The sequence below is a fragment of the Scomber japonicus genome, chromosome 17 (genome assembly GCF_027409825.1).
Source record: "Scomber japonicus isolate fScoJap1 chromosome 17, fScoJap1.pri, whole genome shotgun sequence".
Classification (NCBI taxonomy): domain Eukaryota; kingdom Metazoa; phylum Chordata; class Actinopteri; order Scombriformes; family Scombridae; genus Scomber; species Scomber japonicus.
The window spans coordinates 23,848,492-23,870,739 of record NC_070594.1 but is presented as its reverse complement, the minus strand read 5'-3'; the positions used below and the strand labels follow the sequence as shown (position 1 = coordinate 23,870,739).

Here is a 22,248-nt window from a genome sequence, read left to right as displayed (position 1 = left end):
CAGTCTGAAGAGATGCAATGCATTTTGTGGCAGTTGAGTATGTCCAGTAAACTCACATTGCATACTCAGAAATTCTTCCTATCTAGTATACACCTGGGCATTTCTCAAATCCCCAAAATCCAGATAAAATGCAGTTGGAATGCACTACATACTCAATTTCATGTCATAGTTGAATAGTATGTTTGGATTTGGGGCATGCCTCTCAGTCTGCCAATCTATCAAAGTCAATCTATTTCAAAATAGAGCTGTAAATTCCATTATATAGTGATCTAAATTAATAATACAGACTTTACTGAACAAAATACCAATAAAGAAAGCAGTAAGGCCACTTATATCCTGTTTAATTGTTTTAACTGAGTCTCAGGTTTAGTCTGTTCCAATATCATTGGAGTCCAGCTAACAGACTTAAGCTCCATCTGGAAAAAATGTGTTATCCAGAAAGCCAGACAAGTCATTAGTCAACCTGACTATATCCTTAGTCAGGAATTCTGTCTGATGCCCTCAGGGCGGCATTACCTTGCCCCACTGAGGAAGACAACAGATACGCAAATTAATTTATTCCTTTGGCCATCAGGCTTTTAAATGCTGCTGACAGCTAAATGAACACAGGCCAGGCATTGTAAACCTGAGAGCCTTAATATGTATATTTCTATTTCTGTAACTTGCTGCTAGCTCATGCCCATGCCAACCTGTGGTACTGACAGAGCGGATGTTGTATGTGGTTTTATTTTAATTTTTTTGTTGTCTTTTGTTCTTTCCATGTGACTTGAGGCTGCAAACTGAATTGCCCTGCAGGGATAAATAAAGCTGTTTGATTGATTGATTGATTGATTGATTGATTGAAGTTCAATTCAGCCATACAAGTGCAATACTTATGGCGCTTTTCCATTATACTATTCTAGCACTACTCGGCTCGACTCGACTAAATTCAACTAATTTCTAAATATCTTTTCCCATTAGATTTCTTCTTTTTTATATTATTTAGGATTACTTAATTTTGTGTATATTTTGACTGTTATGCACCACAACACCAAGACAAATACCTTGTATGTGCAAACCATAGAGGACTATATAAAGACCTCTGACCACAGTCTATGGTTCACTGTGTAAACCTGCTGGTGATAATGATTATTGACACTAATGTAATCCCATACATCCCATACACATTACTACTAAAAAAGCCTCGCACTCCACCTAGCGGCCACTGCCTCTGCTACTGCGGCAAATCTGATTGCTCACTTAGTGATCAATGTGGCTTTTGCATGTGCAATTAACTTTAGCTGATGCGTGTACATAAACAAACACATTCATTATTTGTAAAATGATACTAGTCTAGACCAGGGCGTGTGTTGCACCAGCAGCCCTGCGGTGAAATCAGCGTGGATGTCTGGTGACGTATCTCCACTGGAGGTTGTCAGCTTCATCGGCAAAACATTTGGCGCAGGCGCGGCACTGACAGCTGCTGTCTACTTACTCCGCAAAGTCTGTCTAATAATGGCCTGGAAATCTGGAGGAGCCAGTCACGCAGAGCTTGTCAACAACCTCCGCAGTAAGTCTATTTGTTTTGTACAGGGGCAGCACCGACTCCCTCAGCGACAGCTCGCCGGGAAACTGTTTAGTTTGGCGGTTGCAGTTGACAGAGAAGCAGCGGCTAGCTGGTTGCTAAGCTATATGCCATGTTGTTGTTGACCTAGCGTTACCTCTCTCCACCCCTTTCCCCAACCACGTTTTCGCCGTCGTTGCAGTTGCGTGCCTCAGTTGTTGCATAAAATGAGGCGATGATAAAAACACAAAGTACCTCTCTATCACGTATGTTTTGTGCAGCTATACGCATGTGTTGGGTTAGGTTAGCCTGCTAGCTCTATGTGCGTCATTGGCGACGTTGTAGCTAGCGTTAGCAGCCCTGCTAGGTGCCCTGCCCACATTCATTGCTATCGCTGTATCATTCACTCTACCTCTACAGGAATGACAGTGACAGCTGGAAAACTGTGTCTTTTTCTACAGCGCCTTTGTCAGCGAATGATTGAAAACGACAGCATGCTTGTGTCACGGCGGTGGTTACTTGTTTATTCAGGCGACTGTGTGAATGCATAAAAAAGGAGCAATGACTCAGTGTGTCACCCTGCCAGGCGGCTTGTATCTACTACCAAGTCCACTATGATCAATGCCACATCATGCTTTCATCTGCAATCACATGACACATGCATTGTATGGTGAAGAGGTGAATTCAGTAATGACAGGTTCATCATTTTTTAAGAATGTGTTAAAACAGCAATCAGGTGTCCATTTGAACAGTGAACAAACTGTAATCATCCTCCTGTTCATACTGACTATTAAAAGTGCAAAAAAGAAAAAGCATTCAAAAGTTGATATGAAGCCTAAATGAGGCTTCAGCAGTCTGAGTTAGTCATATCAAGTGGATATCTGCCACAATTACAGTCTTTTTTAGCATCAAACTCTCTCCCCAAAGAGGGACTGTGACACTAAAAAGACTGTAATGTTGAAAGATATCTACTTCATTTGACTCATTTGAATGAAACTTCAGATAAAGCTACATTTTTGCACAGGAGGACTGTTTTTTTTCTGCCTCCATCATTACGTTGTTAGTGCATTATGGTCAGTTTAAACAGGAGGAATGTTAACAACGAGAAAAACATGTTTCGATGTTCATTTGGGCTCCTGACTGCTGTTTTAAGACAGACTGAAAAAACTATGAACCTATAAAATGTTTCTCTTTTGCATGAAGTTAAATTCTACCTGCAGACTTATGTGTGCATGCCCACTTTCAATATAAAGTATCTACTGGGGCTATTTATATTCTGTAGCATTGCAACAGGCAGTTCAGCTGCAAACATTTTGCCTGAAGCTGAATGGTTTTGGGACAGTGACCAATCATTCATGCTCTGTTTTCTCTTACGCAGAAGCATAATTAGCTCATTCTTTTGTCTTATTCTTCTTTTTTAGGAGCTATGGTTCTTATATGTGAGGTTCTATATGTGATTATGTGTTGCCGATTAATATTAGAAATGGATTTAGTGCCTTAAGAATGTGAAACAATGTATGAAATGCAGTAATCCAGCATGAACAAGTCATTTGTGGGTCAGAATTCATTCAGGATAATATAAACTATACACATTTCTGTCTAACTTCAGCACAAGTACATATTATCTTCCTAATTAGCTGCTGTGTAGGTGTTAAATAAAGCCAGACATCCGTATTTAAATGTTTCTGTGCTACATGGTTCCCTCTCTAATTGAATTTAGTTGTGGACATTGACCTATTTTACACGGATGGCTTAAATCTAACTCTGAGTTTGCATAAGTGGGATTTAAGCAGGTCATACTCAGGATGCATGCTAATTCACCATGTTCTCATCGTCTCTGCCCTCCTGACCACGGCTCACGACTGCTCAGCACAGGAAGTTGTATCCCATTTCAATTCCTTATCAACTCTTAAAGACCGTTTAAAAAAAGAAAAACAGCAGCCAGTTGTGCGTTGCAGGAATATAAAATGTGTTTTGCAATGATACACACAGTAGGTTTAAAGTCTAGAGGCAGCATAAAGTTTGATTGCTTATCCTGAGGCCTGTAAAGACAGTTTAATATCCTGAGAATAATTACTGACTGGATGAAAACAGCCCCAAATCTGCCAGAACATTTAAATTTCATTTCAGAAATGACTAGTAGGTGTCCACCTGGCAGCCCGCATGGTTTATTTGTAACGTATCCTGAAGTGTTGCATAGCTGTGAGGGTGAGGGGAGTCGGTAATGAGAGCAGCGCCGGCTGTTGTTGGCTTTTCCCGCGTTTGGCATCAGCTGCTGCTGCAACCTGTTATCAGGGATTATTCTGAAGACCAGCCATTCTTTCCTCCAGCGTTTAATGACTTGTGTCTTCATAGTGCAGTTTATGTGGAACTGTAGAGCAGTTCATGGCAATAACACATGTTTGGCACAACCTCTGTGTGTGTGTGTGTGTGTGTGTGTGTGTGTGTGTGTGTGTGTGTGTGTGTGTGTGTGTGTGTGTGTGTGTGTTCATCCAGCGTTCTTCTCTCATTTGTCATTTTTCATACTGGGTATATTTAAATTTGCAATTTAATTTCATCCTGGATATGTTTTTATATGTTTCATTATTTTTGTCTCTTTCCACTGTTTACTATATATTTAAAAAACAAAATTATTATAGATACATCTTTTATTTTTAAATTCAACTTTTTCAAAAAATTTCAATTAATTAAAAATAAAAATGTAAAGAAATTCATTCATTCATTTTAGCATTTTTTCCCATTAAAAATGAAAAAAGTAAGTCATTTACAAAAAGTTTTTCGACAAAAATTCATTCATTCATTTTAGAAAAAGAATTCTAGAAAAATTTAATTTATTAATTTTACAATAAAAAATCATTTTAGGAAAAAAATCTTTTAAAATTAATTAATTCACTTTAGAAAAAATATATTTAAAAAAGCCATTTATTCAATTTACAAAAAAATAAATACATTTCATTTTAGAAAAAAAGTGTGTTTAAAAAAATGAATCATTCGTTTTAGACACATTTTTTAAAATGAATAGGTGCCATAGTGGTGGGTGATATGGATGAAAACCTTCATCACTGTATATTTTATACTGCAGTATTGATTCCTCTGGATTCCTCTTTTTTTAATATGACATAGATGAAAAAATCTAAATTTTGACATAAAGTAGTTCTGGTGATTGATTTAGAAAATTGGCCACAACAGTCTATCAGCCAATCTAATCTAACCCCTGGAGATATTAAAGAGAAAACTACTAACAGTATGGCAGAAATGTCTGATACCTGACTTTTTATTGTCTTAAGATATAAACAACTAAAAGCAGAAGTGGTTGTTTTCTGACTGATACTTGTGCATTTCCTCTGTTCTTGCCTCAGTGTTATTGTCTCTTTATGCCCTCTGTCAGTGTTTGCCTCTGATGTGAGATTATGTAACGGTCTGCCCCATGTTTGCACTTGTGCATGTTTCCATAACACCAAGTGACACGAACTCTTTTGTGCATCCTCAGAAAATGGTATTATTAAGTCCGACAAGGTCTACGAAGTCATGCTGGCCACAGACCGAGCCCACTTCTCTAGGTGTAACCCTTACATGGACTCTCCGCAGTCAATAGGTAAGTCTGTAACCATTCACACATCACAGCACATCACAGCACATCACAGCACAGCCTCAAAGCCAAATACAGCCTCCACTAACCAAATCTGTGCCTCTCTTTTAACCAAAAGGATACCAAGCAACCATCAGCGCCCCACACATGGTATGACTTTTAAGACTCTTTAAACCTAATCACTTATTTTTTTACTGTATTCAAATGACAGTTAACCAAATCTAAGTATTTGTATAGTTTTACTGAATTTTTCAGCATGTTAGTTTTATCAGCTGGCTGTCAGGAGTGTCAACAAACTGACCAAATGATAAGAACATAACTTCACGATGTGTCCACACTGACAGACAGCGTGATGCAATATAAATGCTGACTGATGGGTTGTAATGCAGTTTCCTTGTTAACCCCCCCCCCCCCACACACACACTACCTCCACACCCATCCAGCACGCCTACGCCCTGGAGCTTCTACATGACCAGCTGTATGAAGGAGCCAAAGCCCTGGATGTGGGCTCCGGGAGTGGAATCCTGTCCGCTTGCTTCGCACGAATGGTGAGCCACACGTGACGGGTAAACACATATGATTTCTCATTGATGTCAACAAATCAAACATAGAATTAGATTTTGAAAAATGTGTTTAATTCTCGTGTTGTTCTCTTACGAACTGAGCACCGACCCTTCTCTTCTTCTGTGATTCACAGGTAGGTCCTAAAGGGAAAGTTATAGGAATCGATCACATCAAGGAGCTGGTAGACGATTCTATTACTAATGTGAAGAAAGACGACCCCAGTTTGATAACATCGGGCCGAGTCACACTAACAGGTAAGCCTTGTAGTGTCTGCTGCTTTGAAATGGGACAGTTGGATCTTTATTAGTCCCCTCTGTCCTCTCTTCAGAGGTGATCTAAGCATGCAGGAGCTCAGTAAACAGACCAGTGCAGCGCTAAATAATTGAGCAGTGAGTCCCTACTTTTACTTCCTCTGCAGGAGGGCAGGACTGCTGATCCAACAAGGCTGCGAATAAAAGCTTCAGTGTTGTGACAGCTTGTTAATGTTGGAGGGGGTAGTTTAAAAAAAAGTGTGATTTATTTTAGTAATTAAACAACAAAGAAGACAAAAACTATAAAAGTACAGTAGAAAACAACACAGCAACACATCATAAAAGATCTTTTACAGACTGAAAAAGGCGTAGGCTGACTCTTTATCTTATTATTTTTATATTTATTATACTTTTTATAATACAGAACTTGCCTGATATCAAAAAGTAACATCAGAAGAAGAGCTGCTGTGTTCTTTTCTTCTTCTTTGGTTAATGGCAGACACTATTTTAAGACATCTCTTGTAGATTTGGGAGTTGGCAGCTCTGTAGTTTTATCTGGGAACGAAGAAGCCGCCCTTTAAAATACTGCCACATTATTGATATGAAGATACTGAGTGAATCAGTGTCATCCACATTTATACATTTGGTAGCATGTGATGAGCATTTTTCGACATTCCTTAGATTAAATTAGGAATACATGAATTTAAAAAAAGATCAATAGATAACAGCAGTGAAGAGTACAGTCAGATACAGCACAACAGGGTTTAAATGAGTGTGTGACAGCTTAGTGTGTGATGTCCATCAGTCTAACAGTGATGTGTTGATGCTGGCAGCCTTTAAGTGTTCCGTGTGTGTGTTCCAGTGGGAGACGGGCGACTGGGTTACACGGAGGAGGCGCCTTATGATGCCATCCATGTCGGCGCAGCAGCACCCACTGTCCCCCAAGCTGTGAGTCTCAACAGCAGCAGTGTCGATAAATGAAATCTGGTTATCAAAGTCATATTAAAAAAGTAAAATAAGTCCTGAAATACCAATAACAGTTCAGAGCTTGGCTTGAAACAGCAATGCTGGGCTGTGAAGTGTCACTGTTATTATCATGTTCTTGACCCGCTTTGTGCACCTGCGTCTCTCTCCCAGCTTCTGGACCAGCTGAAGCCCGGCGGCCGGCTCATCCTGCCCGTGGGCCCGGCGGGGGGGAACCAGATGCTGGAGCAGTACGACAAGATGGAGGACGGCAGCACCAAAATGAAGCCCTTGATGGGGGTGATTTATGTGCCTTTAACAGACAGAGACAAGCAGTGGTCCAGGTGGAAGTGACTTCCTTCTCCCTCTCCTCCTCCCCCCTCTCTCCTTCTCACAGTGGCAAAGGTGAAACGGTGTGGCTCGGTGCAGGCAACGGATCACAAGGGGCTGCATTTTGCTGCTTGTTGATTTTTTTTTTTTTTTTTTTTTGCTTCTTTCCATACCATACCGACTAGCTGCACGTTTCCTCCATTCCTTTTTTTTAACACAGCAGTTCCAAATTGGTTCAATAAAAACCTGCTTGACTAATGAATTTTGAAGCCCAAATTATGAGATTTTAAAACAGCAGTGTGAAGGATTATGCTTGATTTTTGGAGAGCATGATTATTTTGTCAATTTGGACACTAAAACACGACGTCCCGGCTATTACTTGTTTGATCTTCTACTCTGTGAGACGTAGAAAAAACACACACTACTATCTGTTTGGTTTGTGTCATGATAAATTCTTTCTAACATATTCTTTCTGCATGTGATTCTAACTCAACATTATGTTTGCATGACAGGAAGATGGTTTTGTAACTTGTGTGTTGTATCTGGGCTCTCTTTTTTTTTTCTTCTTCTTCTTCTTTTCTAACATTCATCACTTCTGTTTCTCACAGGGATGAACTTTGAAGAGGAAGACGGTCCATAAATCACCTTTAAGTTTGAACCTGGAGAAAACTCGGAAGGAGTCAAACAAGTCCTTGACATTTTTTTGTTCGAAGCATTACAAAACATGCTTTTTTTTTCTTTTTTTTTTTTCTGATTTAACGACGGACTAGAGTATCACATTGATGACAGCCCAGAAGGGTTTGGGATGAAAAGACTGCTTGAAGCTCAGCGCAGAAATTGAGATTGGAGAAGGCTTTTTTTTTGTGGTTGTTGTTTTCAGGCCTGCATCCTTTTTGGTTGTGTTTTCTTTTTAACTGCTGGATTTTTTTTTTTTTTTTTTAGGATTTTTAGTTCTTTTTTTTTTGTGGTTTCATTTCATTCATTTGAATTGCAATCAGCCATTTTTACAGTATTACATTTCAGCAGCATCAAAGCTGAATGTAGGTGGAACGCTGGACTACAAATGAGGAAAGCCTGAGCCTTTTAGAAAAAACACATAGCTACAGTTTGTGTGTGTGTGTGTGGATCATCTAACTGTAGACTTCTATGCTAACATATGAGCCCCCCCCCCCCCCCCAACCCAAATAACCAACCACCCACCCCGCCTGCCAGCAGTAGTAGGAACACACTTAACAGGCAACACAACGGCTAATGTACAGCACTCTTAGTTCATTCTACACATAGAATAAGCAGTGCATTGAATCATACTGGCAATGCGTACACTCCAAAGAGAGCAAAGCACTAATAACACCAACACTCGTGCACATACAGGGCCGTAAACCCCCCCCCCCCCCCCCCCCCATGCCTTCCCTTCCCCTCGGTGATGTGTTGCTTTCCGCCGCTGGTTTTTTTTCCATTAACAATTTGTGCAGGCTCTTTTGGTGACTGACACTAAATGGGATGGTCACTGCTTTGCCAAAATAAAACTACAACAGTATAAAGCAAAATGAATGTCTGTTTTCTTCCTCAAATAAAAAATAAAAAAAGCACATTTAATTTTTTGGGTGATCTAAGCGATGGATGATTATTTGGCTTTCACACTTTCTGGAATGGCATATGAAAATAAAGAGATGCTTATGTTTTTGTCTGCCTTTTGTTATTGAATCTTTTGTGTGCAGAAGATATTCTGTGGTGTCGTCCTGGAGGCAGCGCTGTGACGACTGTTTTAGAAACGCTGAGGTCAGGAGTCCACATTCCTGCAACACAAACCCCACCCGCCTGAAAAATTTGTGACCAGTCACCAAAAATAGTTTTAACTGTTTCTGATAATTATTTTTCACTGCTATGGATGTAAATCTGGTGAAGAAAGATGGAATTGATGATTATTACTGTCCAAATATAGTAAGTCTAAAAACTGTTGATAGAAACAACACAGTTAATGCCCTGAATGATAGGTATAACATTGCAATTGTATAAATCAAGCAATCACACCAATTTTATACATATGTATATAATAAACTTTAATACCTCACATGAAGGACAGCACTTTAAGGGAATACATCTGCGCAAACAGCACATAGTCCACATATGTATGCTTAATGAAGAAAAATGAGCACATTATAAAATAAGCAGAATCAGACAGGAGCAGGTTTTGACTGATGAAGGTTGCTATGGCTTTATATTTTATGGTAAGATTTAAGAAGAACTTGTTGGATCCTAATCAACAAAAAATAACCACTGGCTTTGAGAAGTGCACTAAAACAGACACTCATACATCACTATCAGTTCAGTTTCATTCAGGTAAAGTCTAGAGCACAAATATGGCACATCAGTGCCACTCAGTGGCAGAAATACAGTATATTTCTGTGTGGCTCTGGTCAGAGAAATGCACACTACTGGAAATAAAAATAGATGTTATCAAAGTGACCAATATTTGAGGTTAAGTCATTCTAATAAAAGGGACAAAAGAGCTTCTTGTATTTATCACATGGAAAAGGCGTTAAATTCAACAATATACAGCTGAATGTCACTACTCAACTGGGAATGTGGGATCTTTCATCATAGATTCACAATCAGGTTTTCTTAAGACAACATAAATATGAACTCACAAGCATCTGAATATGTGTAAGTGGCTTTGAAGGCAGCGTCTCAGCAGCAGATTGGGGAGGTTCAGCATGGACTTGTTTAGAAACGTTTATGATAGCAGAGAGTTTCCAACCTGATATGAAATAAATTAGAGACACCAGGCTGCAAAGAGATACAGAGTGCAAATTAAAGAAGTCCTGTTTCAGGCTCTGGTGATGACCTGCAAACAGGAATTTTCTGAGAACTCTGCGCTCTTTTATTTGCTGCTCCCATCCGAGTGGCTACAGGTACATGCCATTGATGAGGTAATCTGACTCCTCGGTAGTGAGGGGTCGGGCTTTCTTCAGCTTGTGGCGAACGAGTCTGAGCCGACAGCCAATCATGAGCAGCAGCAGAGCGGTGATGATTATGCCTAACGCCAGTGGAAGGATCGCACCTGGAGGAGGGAACACAGGCCGTAACACAGTTTTAGGAAGATGACAAGTGACACAAAAACAACAAAAAGAGGTAATATGGAGGTTGATATCAAACTTTCATGTTGGGTCTCACCTGACTCGGGGACTGGATGTCCTTCCATCACTGACAATGGTTTGGAGATGGTGATGTCACTCTCTGCTTGGCTCTGGGAGACTTTAGGAGCAGCTTTAACAGAAGTATAGATACAACTTGGGTTTGGAAAAAGTCAAATGTCAACACTATATATTACTGAAATGTCAAGGAAGAATTTTTTTCAAAGTTGAGCTGGGCTTTACCTATCTCAGTCTGCTTGGTGACAGGAGGAGCCACAGTTGCTGGTTTAAAAGCGGGACCTGGAAGATATTGCCATTGAGAGTGAAAATGACAAGTTTATATGTTTTTGCAGTTGTAAAATGTGGTTAAAAAGATTTTTTGGGACATAAATAACATCTTCTCACTTTTTTGTATACATTCACTAACACAGTCCGATTCCTGGAGGAAGTTGTTATGGTTGCCCTGGCAACCACTATACAGAAAGTGTTTGCATTCTCCCGCATCCTGGTCATAGTACCAACGTGGGAAGGTGCCCTTACAAGGTCCTACGACTGGAGCCGCAGCACACGGATCTACAGCAGCAGAGAGAAGGAGCCACACATTATCATCAGTCTAATATGACATGGATTAATCTGTGAGGAAAACAACAATAACAATCAAGCAAAAAATGACACTTTTGATGATTTCAGCCAATCAAATGTGAGGATTTACTTTCTCTGTAATTTAACAATCTTTGTGTTTTGGGCTGTTAGAAATTGTGATGAGAATTTTCTGAACTGTTTCCTTGTTTCCTGCACTATTATAACATGAATTTCTCCTCTAGGAATCAATAAATCTTCAAACATTCAACACATCAACTTTGTAAAGTGATGGCTTACGATGCAATAACATAAATTTCATTGATGGAGTGTCAATGGTAAACAAATCCCCATCAATAACAAACCCAAAGAACAACAAAACAACAGTCTGCAAAGGTCAAGTATTTCTGAAACCATTTCTTTTAACTTCTCCTCTCTCCCCCTCTCCAAAACAAAGGTATTCATCTTGTTTTGTCGAGCGTTGGGACACAGGACTGAGCATTATGAAATGAAGCAAAGGCTCCTGAGAATGCACCTTAACACAAGCAATACCCTCGGTGAAGTGGCAGTGGGGGAAACAGCTCTTTTGGTCTGTCTCAGCCTGATTCAAGGATCGGATGGCAGCAGGGACAGAGGCGCTTTGTTCCGGCACTCAGAGGAGACTCAGCATAGAGCTGTTTTTCCCAGGGAATGCAGAGTGTCCCTGTGGCTTGGCCAGCATTTTGGGCTCAGTGCTATGACTCAATGGCTGCCTACAGGGGCTCCATCTGCTTCTACATCCAGACACGTACTGAAACCCTCTCTGCCTCTTTACAAAGGAACATTGAACTAATGACAGTAATGGAGTATCATATTGTTAAATAGAGATGCTTTATGTACTCCATCCAACCATGTGTTGTATTATCACATCCTAGAGTAACATTTTCAGGGGTCTATTAATTATTTATTGCCCTTCAAGTTCAAAGTACATTACTACCTTGAGTGACTGAAGCCTCCTGTTGACTGGGACCTTGTACAGGAGTAGTTCTGGCTCTGTCCTGAGGTGGTACAACGCTCTCTATGGTCTTCCTGGGCCCAGTCTGGAGCATGGAGCCATCCCCAGCCTCCTCTGTGTGTGCTGCTGCAGGCAGGTGAGGGCCGGGTAGATCAACAGAGTGGGTCACTGACTTCCGGTTGTTATCAACTACAGAGAAAAACAAGAGAATAACTCATAAAACATATAAACAAACTAGTGCATGAAACATTGAATTTGTGAGCATGAATGATTTCTCACAGTTATTACAGAAGTCTTCATCGGAGCGGTCTGAACAGTGCTGCTTCCCGTCGCAGGCGTAGGTGATGTCAATGCAGCAGCCGTCGTCACACATGAACTGGTAGTTTGAGCAGTGACCTGTACACACTACCGACACAGAAAAGCCTCAAAAACTCTGTGAAAGCACCACGATTAGTGCCATGTTAATTCTAACTGCCTGAAATAACACCATCTCTCCCACATCAAAGAAAGTCTGGCATACAGAAGTGGTAATATTCCATCTGAGATATGAGCACATTTTATATATAGGAGCTTGAACCAAAAGACTCAGAATGTGTGGTTTTGATGAATGCTTCACCTTCTGCTTGGTGTTTTGGTGCCAGCACTGTAACTGAGACGTTGTCGGAGCTCTTCTGACCCGCTATGTCGGTAACAGTCATTTGGAAGGTGTAAACACCCTCCTGGAGGCTGCTGATCTTCAGCAGGCCTGGATGAGTCACCTTCAGCACATACACACACATACATATACACACACAGATACATAAAAGGTAAAAATGATGAGTATCTATTCTATTATCAAAATGTTCTTCTTCATCTTAAACATGTTAAGTTGATGCAGTGACACAATAGACTACATAATCCCATCATAGCAACAGCTTCAGGTTTATTACCCTGGGGAAAATCTTTTTTTTGTAATTCGATCAGTTCACCCAAATAAAACAATACTCATTTTGTCTGCTTATACCTGTTATCAGCCATGCAGACAAAAAGTGTCCTAAAACATGCTAAAACATCTGTCTCCACCCCCAAAATAATAGAGGTCAAAGGAATTTTCTTTGTGGTGCTCAAAACTTTGAAATATGAATTCTTTGTAAACAGTATATCTAACTTTACATCACACCATTGATGTATATCATTATAGATTTACTTTCATCTATCCATCTATCCATCTATCTATCTATACTCCAGTATTGTCCTACTGTTAGTTAGGACAAACAACATTTGAGGACAATTTAAGGGCTTTAGGAAACAGTGACTGAATATTTTCACCTTTTAGTGACATTTAAATGCCAGTTAATCATTTAATTGAGAAAATAACCAACAGATGAATTGATAATGAAAATAATTATTAGTTGTAGCTTTAGTTAAAGGGACAGTTACCACCGTATAAAGACTGAATAGTGACATAGCTCTCCAAAAACTATATCTCAGTTACTCTATTTCTCAGTTTCTGTTGAAGGTAGAAAATAGTGAAACTTCAGTTCAAATGAAAGTATGAGTATTTATAGAGAAAGCACTCTTTCACTATTCATAGCATTTTTTTTGTGCTATGAATAGAGGGCACGCTGCTGTCCTTGGAGCACATTTAGATGTAATAAACTCTTATCTCTATTGAAACAGCAAAGTATTATGGAGCTCTGGACACAAGCCTCCCTGTTGACTTAACTAATGCACACACACAAATGCAATTTGCCTGGGAGGACGATTAGTGACTCTCTTCATACTGCAAATGTAAATATTAGAATCATCTGATCATCCCAAAAGTAGATAATCAAGTTATTCCTGTGTGTGTGTGTGTGTGTGTGTGTGTGCGCGCTCTCTTTAATTCACTCCTTGTTTGCTCCTGTGCTTGTGTTCAGTCAAACAGACCAGAGCTATATTTTTAACTTTTATTCTCACTCTGAGCTCTCAAATTAAACTCTAAAGTATTTATAACTTCACTGTGAGATGATTCAGCTGATGGGGTTCACTGAGTGGACTATGTAGGAAACACAGACCTTCATATTGATGGCTGTGTCCCCCTTGACCAGAGTCCATTCATAGTTGTTGATCCCATGGTCGTCCACGCTGTCCCTGCCGTCCAGTACGGCCCAGTCAGTGGGCAGCTGGATCACCACATCCTGTCCAGCGTCACTGCGGGGGGGCTCATCCACCTCTGCAAAATCAAACAGATAATCTCAGTTATATGAGAAATATGTACTAATACATGCTTTACCTATTTCAATTGGACACTTTCTGTCACTTTACACATTCATATTTATTTTATTCCACTGCTGGTTAAGATGTAAAATGTGTTCTTACAACTGCATTGCCACATCTATTAAAAATAGAGATTTCTTTATTATTTTTAGGGTATATTATACTTATTATTTCAGCATTTCTCGTACTGCACTAGACAAACACTTTTCAAGCTTTTATGAAATGACTGGTAAATAAACAGAGGAGATAACGATGTCATGAAAAACACCTGCTGCTGGTCTCAGAGTCCTGATCTAATTTCACAAGTCCAGAACCGAAAAAAGGCAAATCATTAACCTACCCCGCCTGCTTTATCAAGATAAGAAAGCAGTTCCTGGTGACTTTTTCTAACCTGCTGATATATTAAAACTGTTAGAAAGAGAATGAGTTTTACACATAATTAAGTTTTATAATCCAACCTTTGCTCACACATTAGCAAAACTGACTTCTGGGACATTGTACCTCACCCTCCTCCTTTTCTGTTTTATAATGGAGAAGATCTTTTTGATGTGCTCTTACACACTAAATATAGGCATATATATCAAAGATTGTGATGAATTGTAATATGGCAGGTCACCTCTATCCTCTGTGGCTTTGTTATCAGAAGAAAAACATGCCAATGAATAATTAAACAACTTTCCAGGTACCAACATGAGTCAATGCATATTCACATATTTCATCTTCATTCTCCATTACAAACAAATGTAAAGTCACTGTTTTTTGTTATTAACATGCATGTTATAAAACACGCATGTTAATAAAGCATAGAGTATCAAATCATTCACCTTTACACTTGTTATTGTTATTAAAGCTTAAATGATGTACTATTGCAAAATGTTACTTGAGAGGATAATTACTTTTGGGCCCAGGATAATACTGGAGAGTTTGACTAGCAGTTTGATATTTGGCCATAATAATAACTTGCACTTAATCATCATGTTTATTTGATTATTTAATCCTTTATCACCATTTAATTAAGCTGTTGGGCCGATAGGGAAAACTGTTCACTGTAATCAAGGCAGTTTTTTAATTCATACAGATGATTTACACTGAGTTATTAATTTGATTATTAATTGTATCCGCCAGTATTACAGCCAGGTCTCCCACCTTGTGCATCATCCGCATCAGGGAGCCCTACCCCGGGCCTCCGGGAAACAGGGAGGTGTCCCTGCGTTGTGTTATGAGTCCTGCTGTAAGTGGTGAAGCCCTGCTGCGGAGCGAAGGAGCAAACATTTTTATTCCTGTAGGTGCAGTTGAACAGGTAGCAGTTGAGACTGTCTCCGGACTGTCTCAGGTCCTCCTGCACCACCGCAACGGTGCAGTAAGCCTGGGAGCAGCAGGCGTGCAGACAGTCCTTCCAGGTGTACACCCTGTCCGGGGCTAGCAGGAAGGTGGCTCCCTGCTCGATGGAGACCTTGGCCCGGATGATGTTTCCCCCGGCGGCGCTGTAGTCGCCCACACAGGTGTCAGTCACATCGCTAGCCCTGTACGCCTGGTCCTGCTGGAGCTGTTTGCGGTATTCCTCCAATAGCTCTTCCACCCCTGATATTTTGGATTTGAGGTCGGATATCGGTGAGGTCCGAGCGTCGATACGATGCACCGCGCACAGCAGCAGAGCGCAGGCGAGCAGCCGCCGGGGATGCTGAAGCAGAGCCATGTTGTTTACGCAGTTCAACGGCGTCTCCCTCTGCCTCCGGCTGGTCTCCGACGCATGAGGGGTCCTCAGAGCTGAAACGGCCTCTCTACATGAAATATAACCCGGCTATACTCATGTAAAACACGACAGTTTAGCTAATATTGGTGTGTAAATGTTGAGCTGAGTAGCGACGCTTTGTCCTCTGACGATGCTAGAGATCTGTCGTTGTCATGGTGAGGAGGAGACCACCGCGAGACCTGAACGTTTGGCTGCTCAGCACAAAACACTGACGTCACTATGATGAATAAATATGGCGAGCAGAGAGAGAGAGGTAGAGTGCACCTGTAGCTGTGGGACTAGGACACACTGACCAGCTGCTTTTTAAACGATGAAAACACATATTAAAGTGATGATAACGTATTTATCATTCAAAATGTACCTATGGTATTTATCTATATGTTTTGTACTGTATTGTAATTGTCACTTTTGAAAGTGTTTTGTGTTTATTAACTGAACATTAAAATTGTGTTACCTACACATCTGTTAAGACCAGTATGACGTGAGTCTATGTTATACTAAAGATGATTATAGATGACAATGGGTGACAAATGAACGGAAAACTCTGAATAAAGTGGAGGAACTATACAGTCTACAAGAGTCTGAAAATTATATGAATTACATGTATGGTCAGGGGTGGAACATTTAAGTAGCCTACTGTACTTTCAGTCCTACATTTCAGAGGGAAATATTATACTTTTTACTCCACTACATTTATTATTTTAGTTACCTTTCAGATGAAGATTGACAAAATGGATAATATAACAAGCTTTTAAAGTACAACACATTGTTAAAGATGAAACCATTTTTCATGTTGGACTTACTTATAATGGAATACTTTAACAGTGCTGGATTTACTGTATACTTTACTCGCATTGCCTAAAGGATCTGAATATTTCTTCTATCTATTTATGTTGGTTTTTCCATGAATGCATCACCCATCTTTATTTCTATATCCTAGATATTTTACACACTATCTGTTGGATGTACCTGCTCATTCTTTCAGGAATGTTCTACTTTTTCTTCTCTATTTTATTACAGTCATATACATATACAAAACATCTCTCACACTTCTTTCACAGTTTCAAGATGAAACGTTTTATTTAACAATATGACACAAAAATCTTAAATCATTTCAGATATGAAACAATACGGACACACTGCTCATGATTATTTCCCCTATTTCTGACATCATGGTTTAAAATAAAAAAAGGTCAAGGCGTCTGTATGAAATTTGTTTGCATTTCAAATTTTCATCACAACATACATCTGATTGAATGATCATATCTACACAAGAAAAACTTCTCAAACAAGAAAACAAATTTTAGTCAGTGTACAACAATATAAACGGAGCAAATGATCTGATGTAAAATTAATTGATAAATGAATATTATGTCCTATGAAATGACACAATACTATACAATTCATTTTCACGCGTATTCATTATCAAGTCAGTCTGAACCATATGGAGACTATTTAATTATGTTTAATCTATGTATTTTTTTTAAAAGTACATAAATGTCATTTAACATAGAATTCTATAACACAATATTTACATGTTTCTGAAAAATAAAAATGTAGATTCGTATTATAAAAGGAAATGTGGGAAAAAAAGCATAGACAATTTAAATAAGTCTCAGTACAGATTAAAAAAAAACAAACAAAAAAAAAAACAGCAAAAAAACAGGGCATGCATTGACATCCTTCAGATTCCCATAAGAATTAAATTAAAAAATATATTTAAATAAAAGTAGTGATAAGATGCCTAAAATAAAAACATTAGTACAGATGTAAGAACAAAATTTCCTTTTTCTTTTTGAATGTAGTATTTTATTTTGTATCTCAGGCTTGTGTTAGAAAACGGTCAGTCACCGGTTTTTGTAAACATTACATCTCGTAAAGACAGGAGAAAATGTTTTGACAGTTTCAAAGATTTCAAAGATTGTTTTGAATTTTCTCACTACTTGTCATTTTTAACCTGTAACAAAAAGCGGTGTTGTGTCCATCAGGCATAACAAAACTAGTGGCACTTCTCAGTGATTCTTGCTTTCAAATGACCTTTTTTTTGCCACATTTCTTTCCAAAAAAAAAAACAGTCCAGGATTTTCTTGCGTGGTTGGAAAGCTGCACAGTGTGCGTGGCAAACACAGGTTCTTCTCCTAAAAGTCTTGCTCTTATAAATACTGAGGTAAAGAGGAGAATACTGAGTTGTTGGGACAAAGGTCCTGGCTTTTCTGAGTGGTTTTCCTCAGCTCAAGGCCTCAGGTTGGCTTCTGCCTGTAGTCTGTGATGGCCTTCCATAGTTTACACAGGATTCCACCTCTGAGCAGGAGAGAAACAGAAGAAGACTGTTAGAGTGTAATATACAACGCCTGTCTGTAACCTTCAGAAATTACACTGTATCTCCTATAGTTCATCTTTTCAAGAACTTAAAGGGGACGTACCATTCACATTATCAGGTCTATATTTATAATCTGAGGCTATGCTGGTATATCTTTACATGATTTACAGTTAAAAAAAAATCCTTATTTATCTTATACTGGTCCTTTATGAAGCCCCTCAGTTCAGCCTCTGTCTGAAACAGGCCGTTTTATCCCCTGTCTCTTTAAAGCCCCCCTTCTGATGAGCGCACTAATCAGATTTCTTGAATTCAATCCAAAACATGCAAGTGGACAATATAAACAACCCATGGAACAAACTTAGCAATAAAGACTACCAAGGGACGGCCATTTGTGGGCATGTGTGAACAATCTGATGTCATCATGAGGAGGAAGTAGATTGAACTTTGTTAACTTAGTGTCCGGGCAGGTTGAGCCCTGGCTGTTGACTTGCAGGGAGCATTTTACATACATTCATGTTACATTTTAGGCCTTTGACCTTGTTTAACATACACATCCAACATCATAGCAGTAAGAAAATACAATAACATTACAGAAAGCAAGCATGCCCCCTTTAAAAAACTGCTTACATTGTCCGTCTTTTGGATTTGACAATAACTGATAGTATTTGTCAATTCATGGGTGAAGCCAAATTTTTACAGCATACAATCAACATATTACCTTAAGTTACAAACCGAGGCCACAACATTAAAGACAGTTTAATTCGTACTAATTAAGACGCTGTAGATTCAGTCTGTTGGTCCACATTAAATTCTGGCATTGGTACAGATACTGGCAGGAAACTACTCTCTCTGCACTTCACATAATTATTCAAACTTTTAAGGTCGTTGACCTTCACAATCTTTGATTTCTTCGCAACCTCCACCAGGCACTAAGAAGAAATAATCAAAGACCCTATTTTGAATTTAAAATGGAAACCTGGATCTTGGTGTAAACTTTTAGAAGCAGAAACTGTGACAAGTGTGATGAGGATAACTTATGCTGGCAGATATCAAATCAATGACAATCCTGATTCATGTCAATTCATGTCATCCACCTGATTGTTCCTATTAACAACCAACTACAGGATTTCTATAGGACATGAATCAATCAGATATTAGCTCTTGCTACCAGAAGGGGTCACTGTACTAAAGTAAGAACAGGAAAATATATCAGTGCAATTGATCATTATGCAACAGCTTCACTTCCATGTTTCAGTATTCAATGTGTTTTTCACATCAGAGTGTCAGCAAGTATCTTTGTGACTAAACACTGAATAGAGAAATGAAACTGTAACCAGTCGTGTCAAAAAGATAGACAAAACGTGGTGTACTACCTCAGGGTTAAACTCTTGAGATCGTCTCTTGTTACATCATGGAGGATGTCATTCAGTGTATACTCCTCTCTGAGTATCTAAAAAAACAGAAGAAATGAAATAAGTAGTTAGATCAAACAATATTTCAGTTGGACTTCATAATCACACGTGACATTCAAGACACTGCAGAATGCTTCTTTTATTGTGTGGTTTAAGCTATCTATAAAATGAAATGAAATCCTTCTTATTATTCACTAAGGATGTGGAAAACAACAGTCTCAGGAACACGCTCTAATACCTCAAACATATGCTCTGTATAAGTGGTTCTCATTGTGTTTAATTATCGATAATTAGCAATTAAACACAAGCTCCTGCACCAGAAGGGAAAAGCAGAGACCCACCCTGTCTATGGAGTCCTGGTCAGCACCGTAAAGCCTCAGCCAGCTGCTCAGCTCCGGGTCTTCGTGTAACTCTGCAGGTTGACTCGTCTGTCCCTCCAGGCTGCTTGATGACACGGGGGTGTCTGCTGTAAAGGATAGTGAACAGACTCCTTCATTAAACAGGAACACCAGTGTGCAGCATCACCAAAGCAACCAAGCATTAGAAAACCATGTTAGTGTTGGTCAGAAAATAATACCCAAAACATATCATGGTTATTCATATGTATGATAATGATGATGATTGGTCTTAATTTTAGTCTTTAAGTTTAAATAAATAATAACCGTATTTACACAGACACAAAAAAAAAGAACACATGTCAAAAAGGTTGAATTTGCAGCTACCTCACTTAAGTAAGGTTATATTCATAAATGGACATTCAAACATGTATTCATATATGTAACTTATCTTTGAATATCATTATTTTGTCATAGTTATACCATGCAAATTAAGGTAGTGTCCATAAACTTTGCAATAGAGCTGGAACAGTACATCCATTGGCTCAGTATTAATACATTGGCACTGGTGTATATTGGCAAACATGCAATAAGAATTTTTAAAATGCAGCAACAAAATATTATAGATTATTTATGGGATGCATGTGTAAATATATTACTATAATATATAGATATATATTTATTAATATGTATAATTCACAATCATTTAATTTCCAGTGATGATTACTGTTATATTACTTTAAAATATCCTGCTGCATGCATAGTTTAATCATAATCATAATCTAAATGTGCTCTACTCTTGCCAATAGTGCTTATTTAAAAACTGTCTTCCACAAGGTTATCAGGTTTTTATTATTCTTTTAAATCCACTAATCCAGGCTTTCAGGTTACAATACTAAGGGCCACAGCTGGTGTCACCAATATGAACCTTTGAACTGGCAAAAAAAGAGTGTATCATTTAGAAAAAGCCACTATCATCCAATCAGCAAGTTAGGATGCATATGATGGTGTTTGCAAGTAATCTCAGATCAGATGAGTGATTTGGTTTTAGAATGAATGCTGTTTTCATGCACTCTTTACCACACGTGCTTCATGTCACAGTTGAATTTATTACTCAGTGAGCCAGACACAATCTTTTCTCTGCACTGATAACGATGTGTAACATGCAATTTGATGTATTTATCACATAACCGCCCCTTGGATGGAAAGTGGAGTGTACTCATTGAGCCATAGCTGGATGGAAAACACAGACACACCATAGTATTATTGTACTGAGTATCAGTAGTGGTTGTAGTAGCAATAGCAGCAGTAGTAGCAGCAGTAAATGAGGTAAATTAGATGAATGTACGGACCTGCGGGCTCAGATCGCAGCCTCAGTAGTCTGATCTCCTGGTCTCTCTCCTCCAGCACTTGTTGGAGGATGGCCTGGTACTCTCTCTCCTTCTCCAGCAGCTGTTCCAGTAGCCTGGAGTCAAACAAGTAGGAGGATGTATTTATAACTGAATCATGAATAGTGACTAATAATACATAAAAGCTCTTTTCCGGATTAGTGCTTGATGTAATCACAGTGGATGTTCATGACTACCTAGTGGTCTCCAGCTTCATCCTGCCCAGCTCCATGCTTATAGAGCGCTGTGCATTGTGGGACTCGTGTGACACTGTGGAGCTGAGGGTGCTGACCCCCGACGTGGCCACCGTGTCGTCGTGAGTGGCGACGGGAGGCGCACCGCTCTGGTGGGTGGAGTTTCTCTCGGGCTCGCCGTCATCGTCGACGTCCTCCTGGTCAGCTGCGTCGCTTTCTGAGGCCAGGCTGAAGTGAGGCCTCAGCTCTGAGAACAGACACAAGTCATCAACTCAGTGACATTCAACATAAACATTTTTGATTAAATTGCCTTAAATTTGGATTTTTAATAACTGCGACCAAGAAAAGTGCAGGGAAGGATGTTGAAAAATAAACATGTGACATTTTCTATTTCAGGCATTTAATTTTATAGACTTAATCATCAAATCAATTAAAGGTGCAGTGTGTAGGATTTAGTGCACATTTGACTACACCCCCGCTTCCAAGCGTGAAGGAAACCCTACGGTGGCCCCCCCAAAAAAAGCGTAAGGCCCTCTCTAGAGCCAATGTTTGGTTTGTCCATTGTGGGATACTGTAGAAACATGGTGTCCTCAGTGGAAGTGGACCCGCTCTTTACGTAAATATAAAAACAGGTCATTCTAAGTTAATGACAACACAATGA

General features: G+C 39.3%; 3 protein-coding genes across 6 annotated transcripts in view; 1 reads left to right on the top strand and 2 right to left on the bottom strand.

Moving 5' to 3' along the window:
• The first annotated feature begins 1,428 nt into the window (after positions 1 to 1,428).
• Positions 1,429 to 8,925, top strand: pcmt (protein-L-isoaspartate (D-aspartate) O-methyltransferase). Of its 3 annotated transcripts, none has more exons than XR_008323305.1 (8): positions 1,429 to 1,549; positions 5,034 to 5,138; positions 5,251 to 5,282; positions 5,576 to 5,680; positions 5,830 to 5,950; positions 6,810 to 6,895; positions 7,085 to 7,315; positions 7,849 to 8,925. XR_008323305.1 is itself a non-coding variant. In XM_053337210.1 (8 exons), the coding sequence occupies exons 1-8, from the start codon at positions 1,495 to 1,497 to the stop codon at positions 7,859 to 7,861; spliced, it is 687 nt and encodes a 228-aa protein (XP_053193185.1). In that variant the 5' UTR covers positions 1,429 to 1,494; the 3' UTR covers positions 7,862 to 8,925. The 3 variants fall into 3 exon arrangements, 2 of the variants coding, with proteins under 2 accessions (XP_053193185.1, XP_053193186.1); XM_053337210.1 differs by having other exon boundaries at positions 7,085 to 7,254; XM_053337211.1 differs by having other exon boundaries at positions 1,453 to 1,549; positions 7,085 to 7,210.
• Positions 8,926 to 10,100: 1,175 nt separating this feature from the next.
• On the bottom strand, positions 10,101 to 16,915 carry lrp11 (low density lipoprotein receptor-related protein 11). Its single transcript, XM_053336727.1, has 10 exons — positions 16,908 to 16,915; positions 15,332 to 15,966; positions 13,984 to 14,141; positions 12,564 to 12,705; positions 12,227 to 12,352; positions 11,930 to 12,136; positions 10,780 to 10,947; positions 10,618 to 10,674; positions 10,415 to 10,507; positions 10,101 to 10,301 (listed from the first exon to the last, which is right to left on the bottom strand). The coding sequence occupies exons 1-10, from the start codon at positions 16,913 to 16,915 to the stop codon at positions 10,147 to 10,149; spliced, it is 1,749 nt and encodes a 582-aa protein (XP_053192702.1). The 3' UTR covers positions 10,101 to 10,146.
• A 67-nt stretch (positions 16,916 to 16,982) lies between these two features.
• The window catches only part of map3k5 (mitogen-activated protein kinase kinase kinase 5), a 72,443-nt gene continuing 67,177 nt past the window's right edge, over positions 16,983 to 22,248 (bottom strand). Inside the window, exons 26-30 of one of the 2 annotated variants that reach the window (XM_053336788.1) lie at positions 21,591 to 21,834; positions 21,358 to 21,470; positions 20,012 to 20,136; positions 19,632 to 19,708; positions 16,983 to 18,239 (exon numbers count right to left, since the gene is read on the bottom strand). In XM_053336788.1, the coding sequence (XP_053192763.1) occupies positions 18,179 to 18,239; positions 19,632 to 19,708; positions 20,012 to 20,136; positions 21,358 to 21,470; positions 21,591 to 21,834 (620 nt within the window). In that variant the 3' untranslated portion in view covers positions 16,983 to 18,178. The remainder of the gene's footprint in view (positions 18,240 to 19,631; positions 19,709 to 20,011; positions 20,137 to 21,357; positions 21,471 to 21,590; positions 21,835 to 22,248) is intronic. The other variant, XM_053336789.1, reaches the window with a different exon arrangement.

Coding starts and splice junctions, on each gene's coding strand:
- lrp11 (XM_053336727.1), bottom strand. Junction 12,137..12,226: donor TGAAGACTTCTGTAATAACT/GTGAGAAATCAT, acceptor TTTTCTCTGTAG/TTGATAACAACCGGAAGTCA. Junction 10,302..10,414: donor ACATCCAGTCCCCGAGTCAG/GTGAGACCCAAC, acceptor TCCCTCCTCCAG/GTGCGATCCTTCCACTGGCG.
- pcmt (XM_053337210.1), top strand. CDS start 1,495: ATGGCCTGGAAATCTGGAGGAGCCAGTCACGCAGAGCTTGTCAACAAC. Junction 5,139..5,250: donor GGACTCTCCGCAGTCAATAG/GTAAGTCTGTAA, acceptor TTTAACCAAAAG/GATACCAAGCAACCATCAGC. Junction 5,283..5,575: donor CCATCAGCGCCCCACACATG/GTATGACTTTTA, acceptor ACACCCATCCAG/CACGCCTACGCCCTGGAGCT.